Here is an 8059-nt window from a genome sequence, read left to right as displayed (position 1 = left end):
CAGGTAATACCTAGTCCCTTTGTAAAATGTATAATGAAGCAATAGAATTCTTAATGAATCAGATAAAATTGAGCATAGGACTGGCCAGATATGGGATGACTTTGACATAGTTGGCCAGCTTAAATATATTGCAATATATGGACAAACAATCCCTGTTTTGTTTAAAGGGTAAGGCATTTTTTAGTAGCAGTATGCACAAAATGTCGCTGTCTTAAATATATTGATAATGGGTTGAGTGCAGAGGACTCTTGTATTTGACTATATGTATTTTGTGGTCACAGCCTCATTGCACCCCCGCCTAATGGTTTTAAAAAATAGTGGTGAGCACAACTTTCCCTTGTTTGTTATAGTTTATACAGGAGCAGTGACCAGCTCTATGTTGTAGCTCCCACCCTTCCCAGCTATAGTCAGGTGATCCCACTGGTGTCTAATAAAAGGGCAGCCAAGTATGGAGGTTTACTTTGAAAGCAGCAAGTTAAGTTGCAGGTAATACCTAGTCCCTTTGTAAAATGTATAATGAAGCAATAGAATTCTTAATGAATCAGATAAAATTGAGCATAGGACTGGCCAGATATGGGATGACTTTGACGTAGTTGGCCAGCTTAAATATATTGCAATATATGGACAAACAATCCCTGTTTTGTTTAAAGGGTAAGGCATTTTTTAGTAGCAGTATGCACAAAATGTCGCTGTCTTAAATATATTGATAATGGGTTGAGTGCAGAGGACTCTTGTATTTGACTATATGTATTTTGTGGTCACAGCCTCATTGCACCCCCGCCTAATGGTTTTAAAAAATAGTGGTGAGCACAACTTTCCCTTGTTTGTTATATATATATATATATATATATATATATACATATATATATATACTGTATATTGCTTTTGAAAGCAGTATTTGTCTGTCCCGTTCTATTCTCTGTGCTGTTGGCTCAGACTGTTGAAACAAGGCGACTGATTTACAGACCTGTCTTTGCTGGGGAACTAAGACTTTTGCAACATTGTTTATTAAGTAACAGTCAGGAGTCAAGTAAATGCTACTTTCAATAACAATTGTTTTTACAAATTTACTAAAATGTTAAAAGCACTGAAAATTTGTAATAAATGTATATTGGAAAATTGCTTAGAATTATATTTTATTTTGGGGTTGAATGTCTCTTTAATGTTAACATGCTGTTTCAGTCCTGTTGAGAAGTAAATACATTTGGTGAGAGCAACATGAAGCATTAATATGCTTTTAATATGATTTATTTGTATGGTGCCAACATTATATCATAAAGCAATTTATATAAAATGTTAATTTATAATCATCACGCCCAGCCCTGACTATAAAAAGAATGGTTTTTTATATTTTTGCATTAAGAAAATATGCTTTTTTGAATGTACTCATATAATTCTACTCACTTCTGCTCCATCCAATCCTGGAGGACCTGAAAATCCTGGAATACCTGGAACTCCCTAGTTTAAGAAATACGTAACAATGTGATTTTACTTATTTTGTCATGTTAATAGTAACAAAGAAATTTAGGTTGAAAAAAGATACACTTCCATCAAGTTTCACCTTTCATCTGAATGAAACTGCTAGCTGATCCTGAGAAAGGAGAAGAACAACATCTGAAGCCTTTCCAAATAGCCTCAGAGGGGAAAAATGTATTTCTGATTCCAGTAGGGCAATCTGACCAGTCCTGAATCAGCTTGGAACTTAATGCTATTGTCAGTAACTTTGTATTTTCTCACATTTTATTTAACTTTTTCTTGACACTATCTAATGAAAACTACACCGGCCTGAAGTACTTTCCAGCAAACACCACGGAACAATCCTTCTTCTTTCTTCAGTGCCCCCAGACAGACACATGCTCAGTAGAGTCACCCAAAGACTAATCTCCCCCGAAAAGCCTTCCTGCCGGCACTCGGAGCGATTTGTTTTCCGAAGTTTCATCCCACTGGCGATTTACATTTTAGCTGGCGGTAAGGCTTGGGGAGATTAGTTGCCCAAAGAAGAGGCAATTTGTCATGATTGGGCGACTAAATCTCCCCAAATCTTAGCATGTGTCACCATCCTCATAAGGTGAATAGCACATTGCAATAAATGGCTCAATAAGTGCAAGTTAACAGAACATGGATTACAAAATGTACTGTATCTGCATGTTATTTTACCTCTGGGTACAGCTCAAATGCCTCTGAAGCATAATGGTGTCCTGTGCTTTTGCCTAAACTTTTCTATTGCATTCATATATATACAACGCATAATACCCTTGCTTAATACACAGGGGGTAGAGGCAAAGTCCCTCACAATAATACCATGTCTCCTTTCTTTACACTCTGCAACTGTAGATATAATCTGTGATTAGCAACACAAATCAGATATTTGCATGCAATTCTAAAATGCATCTTTCATTAATAGTGATGGGTGAATCTGTGAATTTACAGCAAAATTTCAAAAAGTCAAAATAATTTTGAGGCGCGTCAGTTTTGACATGAGCGACAATTTTTATACAAGTGACTATTTGGTGCAAATGCATTAAAGTCAATGGGCATCTGAATTTTTTTTTTGGACGCAGCAAGCTTTTCGTCAGTGAAAATCGGAAATTCAGAGCAAATTCGTGTCTGCCGAATTTATTCGCCCATCACTTTTCATTAATCCCATCTGTATTGTTTGTTATTGATTCCTAGATAGAAAATATTTCTGACAAAGAAAAATGAAATAGTGGTTCACACTTACTTGAACTCCCTTTTCACCTTGGTCACCATCTTTCCCAGGTTTTCCCTTAGAAAATAAAAATAATTATATTTTGGCTGTTTTGATTAATAGAAAAATGAGAGATACAACCAAATAAATTACAAACCAAACATTTTCTTCTACTTTCAAACGCACTGTATGAATACAGTCAGATTGGTGAATTTTAATATCCATTGGTTAATGAATTGATCATTTACAGGTTGAAAAAGCTGCATGGTTTGCTGACTTGAATTGGTGGCCCAGCACGCCACCTTTTCTTTCTCTATATTTAGCATAAGGTATATGATATATATTCTGAACATTTATGTTTTCTCTTGAAATAGTCTGTTTAATTAAGATTACACCTTTTAATCAAGTGATATAATTTGTGCCTTAATATAACATTTTTATATTCTAATTTCTAAGAAAAACACAATTTCACAATTTGCTTGACATGCTTAAAACAGTATTGGTATACTGAAATATTTAACTTTTATAAAAATGCAATATTCTCTAAAATGAACTTACTTATATTCTTAGCCTCAAATAATAACAAATATATATAGAGAGAAAACCTTAAAGAAATACTTACTGTTAATTATAATATTGCTAAATAATATAGTATAATATATACTGACCAACTATGAGTCTACTATTATTTTGTCTGGCATATGGAAAAACATTTAGCAGCCTGATTTACATTATGGCACAATTTATTTTGATTGATCCATAATGTGATAACCCAACAATTTACCCATAATGAATTGTATCAATTCATCATGGATTGATCGGATATTTATTGATATTAATTGACATTTTATTGATATTTATCAAATCAATCTTTTTTTTTTAACAATTCTTTTATTTGCACAACTATCAATCGTACAAACAGTATGAATCACATAGTTATCATTGTTGTACAATGTCAATAAAGAAAATTTAACAAAGCAAACATAACCGAAGTGATGTCATTCTTCACAAATACAGTCATCAATGAAGGGTAATACAATTAAACGCAACATTGTAAACCAAGATAAAGCATTCACCTTTGAATTCTCATCTACAAAATACAGTAGGAAGCCAGTAAGACAGTACATCACAATATCACCATAGCATGGAGCATAGCCCAGGAGGAATAATGTGCATTCCTGAGATAAAACAGACCTTAAGGCACGTCTGGGTCAGGATCATCCTCTGTCCACGGCGCCCACACTTTATTAAATTTCTCAGGGCAACCCCGCCTCAGATACGTTATTTTATAGAGTGGCAGTGCGTTCTCAATTACCTGTTCCCATTCATGTAAAGTAGGCCCAATACTAGATTTCCACTTTATAGCTATCATTTTTTTTGCATACATACACAGAATAGATAGCAGAGTCCTCTGAGCGTGTCTCGGGACTAGATCAGTTACTTGATTCAGTAAGAGGACTTTGGGATCCATGGGCAGCGGGAGACCAGTTTTCATCCCCACCAGCTGTGTTACCTCTTTCCAAAAATTATGAATAACCGGGCATTCCCAAACCATATGGAAAAACTCCGCTGGGGAGTGAAAACACCTGGGACATACATCATGTATATTCGGGTTCATTTTATGGAGTCGGTATGGGGTAAGGTACACCCTATGCAGGTAGTTCAGTTGTGTCATTTTATCTTTACTACAAATAACCCCTTCAAAGGCCGAATCCACAATATCCTCCCAATCTTCCGAAGAAACCCCAGGAATGTCCCTCCGCCACCTAGCCATCAGTTTACTAAGGGAAGCACTCCCAGCCTTCATCAATTGTGCATAAAAGGTCGATAACGGTTTATCAAGTGTAACCTTACGAATATTTAACTCAATGGGTCTGGGAGTGGTATCTATTGCATTGTACTGAAATTGGGTGTGCACTGCATGTCTCAGCTGCAAGTACCTAAAAAACATTTTATTAGGAAGTGTAAACTTTTGTTTCAGATCCTGAAAAGCCATCAATCTGCCCTCCACCATAATATCTGCTAAGTATTTTATGCCATGAGTAGCCCATAGTTGCGGAGCTGGAATGGTACGGAGCTGCTGGAGTTTGGGATTGCCCCAGAGAGGGGAGAATTCTGAGCAAGACTGTTGTGGCTTAGGATAAAATTGTAGAGCAGTCTGCCAAGCTCTCACTGTGGTTCTCATTAAGGGAGAGATGTTTTTGGTAGTTGAGGTACCCCTGTAGAGAAGGTTTTTCAATCCCTCAAGTGACCCTACCAACTGCGCCTCAAGAAGTGTAGCTGCATTGGTGTAAGACGGAGTGGCCCAATTCCTTGCCACCACCAGTTGGGACGCCAGATAATACCAGTAAAGGTTAGGAGCAGCAAGGCCTCCCTGAGTGGTCGGAAGCTGTAAAGTACTAAGAGCCAACCTCGGGTGAGAGCCATTCCAAAACAAAGAAATCATAAGGCTTCTTAACTTCGCAAAGACCGAACTGGGGATTATCAATGGGGCCTGCCGAAACACGTATGTGAGCTTTGGTAATAACATCATTTTAAATAAGTTGATGCGCCCTAGTAAAGTGAGGGGGAGGCTCAACCATGCCTCTTTCTTTTGTGCGATGTATCGCAAAATGGGTTGTATATTGAGGTCCACAAATTGAGAAAGGTCAGCATGAATCCAGATCCCTAGGTACTTGAAAGACTCCACCCATTGAAGACCATGGGCCCGTTCAGGTAAGTGGTGGGGGGGGGCGGTCTATGGGGAAGATCACTGATTTGGCCCAATTGATCTTGAGACCAGAGTAGATGGTATGAGTGTTAATGATCTCTAATGCGCTGGACAATGCTCTATGAGGGTTGGGTAGATATAAGAGTGTATCATCTGCGTACATAGAGATAGTTTCCCGTCTTGTGTCCACTATCAGACCCTCTATTTCTGGTGAAGTTTTAATTTGGCAGGCCATGGGTTCCATCGCAAGTGCGAATAACAGAGGGGATAAAGGGCAGCCTTGTCTAGTACCCCTGCCTATAGGAAATGCCTTTGACACCGACATATTGGATCTAATCCGAGCCACTGGCGAACAATAAAGTTCTCGTACCCAGGCAACATACTCTGGGGGAATGCCCACCCTCCGCATTGTGGCCCACAAATATCCCCATTCCACTGAATCAAAAGCCTTCTCATTGTCTAGAGAGGCAACTACTCTTTCCCCTTTGTTGTCATGCAGAATAGAAATGTTGGTGAAAAGTCGTCTGATATTAGTATCTGTCATACGGCCCGGCATAAAACCAGTTTGATCGGGCGAAATCACAGAAGCCATGTGAGGTGCAATGCGTACCGCTAACACTTTGGCCAGTATTTTAGCATCCACATTTATGAGTGAAATAGGCCGGTATGAGGCACATTCCAATGGATCCTTGCCTGGTTTAGGTATCAGAATGATAAGCGTTTCTCTCATGGATTCAGGAAGAGGGTTCCCCATCCGAATTCCATTAAATAAAGTGGCCAACAGGGGTGCTATTTTTTTAACATGATGCTTGTACCACTCAATAGGCAAGCCATCCAGACCTGGAGTTTTCCCCCCTGGAAGAGCTGAAATAGCCGCCTCTACCTCCTCAGACGAAATAGGCATAGCTAATTCAGTGCTAGCCTGTAAATTCAATGCCGGAATGTCAATGTCTTGCAGGTATGTCTGTACCTCTCCCTCAGAAACCATCAATTTGGAACTATAAAGGTCAGAGTAATATTCAACAAAACGTTTATTAATACCTTCGGGGCTAGAAGTAGTGTCCCCATTGACTAGTTTCACCGCCGGGACAGCCCCGGAGGCATTAACATCCTTAGATAGTAGAGCCAGCAACTTCCCATTCTTGTCCCCAAATTCAAAAATGTTAGCCTTTTGGTAGAGTATATGTTTCTTTGTGAGTTCAAGTTGCGCTAAATTCAGTTCCCTTTGCCTATCCTGCCAAGTTTGACGAGTGCGGTCAGAAGGTTGCCTAACATAGTTATCCTCAGCCTCCTGTACCTGTTGCGTTTTAGAACAAAGGTCCGCCCTCTGAGAATCCGTAATAGCCTTAATATTACTAATGAATTCCCCCCTAATATACGCCTTAAAAGCATCCCAGGTGCATTGTGGAGACACCTCCTCAGTATTCGTGGAGAGAAAAGCCTCTATACTAAACTGTATGGTCTCATTCAGATGAGCATTATTTGCCCAGTAGGGGCTCAGCCTCCAGACACGGTCTGCAGGCGACTGTGATATGGATAGGGTAAGAATTATGGGCGAGTGATCAGAAATTCCCCTGGTAAGAATATCAACGTTACGGATCCATTTATTTACCTCCGGACAACCCAATGCTAGGTCAATCCTGGACATGCTGTTATGACCCGGGGAGTGTAGCGCTTCACCCCTGGATTACGGGCACGCCACAGATCCACTAGTTGGAGTGTGGAAGTCCATTTAGTTAAGACAGTGGATGAGATTCTAGGGGGGTGCACTTTATCCAAGTCTGCATTTGCAGTGGCATTAAAGTCCCCCAGAAGGAGGAGAGGTGCCAGTGGCAATGTAAGAAGCTTATTGGTCAGCTCAGTTAAAAAAGATTCCGTCAGTGGAGGCGGGGCATACACATTTGCTAAGGTGAATTGTTTACCCTGGAGCATTCCCTGCAAAAGAACAAATCTGCCGTGCCTGTCTGATACAACAGTTTCTACAATAAACGGACAGGTTCTGCAAATCAGAATAGAAACCCCTCTAGAGTAACTAGAGTAGACTGAATGATACATCGAGGTTATCCAGGGTTTTTTCAAAGCAAGTGTCTTCCCTCCCACCAAATGTGTTTCCTGGAGCAATATAATCTGGGGCTTGTGCCTACGTATAAAATCAAATACCAGTCTTCTTTTTATCGCGTCCCCTAAACCCCTTACATTCCACGATAAGATATCAACCTTAGCCATTATACCTTGCCATAAGATGCTTAACCAAAATATCAAACCAGGTGAGATGCTTCTCATCCCCTTCACATACTGCAGAAAATGATCTAGTATCACAAATGACATCAAAAAACCTATTAACTGGTAATCCCAAAACTATTCCCATTTCCCTCCCCACCCACTCCATCCTGACAAAATGAGTGAGTCTACTCCCAGAACGAACAAAAGAAAAAAATAACTTATCAACGTGTTGGGGGGTTAGTGTCCGCCAGAGGCTCAGATAAGCTTTAACCTCTGCTTCTTCTGTGCTTTCGCTCCAATGCTTCCAAAGACCTGGGGCTGGAAAGAAAAAACAAAATAGCTTCCTGCCAAGGGTTGGCCAATGTCATGTTACCTGTTACAGGAATGTCCACCAGCATGTTATGTAGTGGAGAAAATCTCCCAGGATAGGTGACACT

The 8059-nt window shown here is 39.7% G+C and overlaps 1 protein-coding gene across 1 annotated transcript in view; it reads right to left on the bottom strand.

Annotated features, from left to right (window-relative positions):
• Positions 1-8059, bottom strand: part of LOC108709739 (collagen alpha-1(IV) chain-like) — a 110807-nt gene that overhangs the window by 49921 nt on the left and 52827 nt on the right. Inside the window, exons 16-17 of the mRNA XM_041584255.1 lie at positions 2723-2767; positions 1405-1458 (exon numbers count right to left, since the gene is read on the bottom strand). Coding sequence (XP_041440189.1) covers positions 1405-1458; positions 2723-2767 — 99 coding nt within the window. The remainder of the gene's footprint in view (positions 1-1404; positions 1459-2722; positions 2768-8059) is intronic.

This window comes from Xenopus laevis, chromosome 2S (assembly GCF_017654675.1).
Source record: "Xenopus laevis strain J_2021 chromosome 2S, Xenopus_laevis_v10.1, whole genome shotgun sequence".
In the NCBI taxonomy this organism is placed as follows: Eukaryota; Metazoa; Chordata; class Amphibia; order Anura; family Pipidae; genus Xenopus; species Xenopus laevis.
The sequence above is the reverse complement of the archived record's forward strand: the minus strand, read 5'-3'. Positions and strand labels throughout refer to the sequence as shown.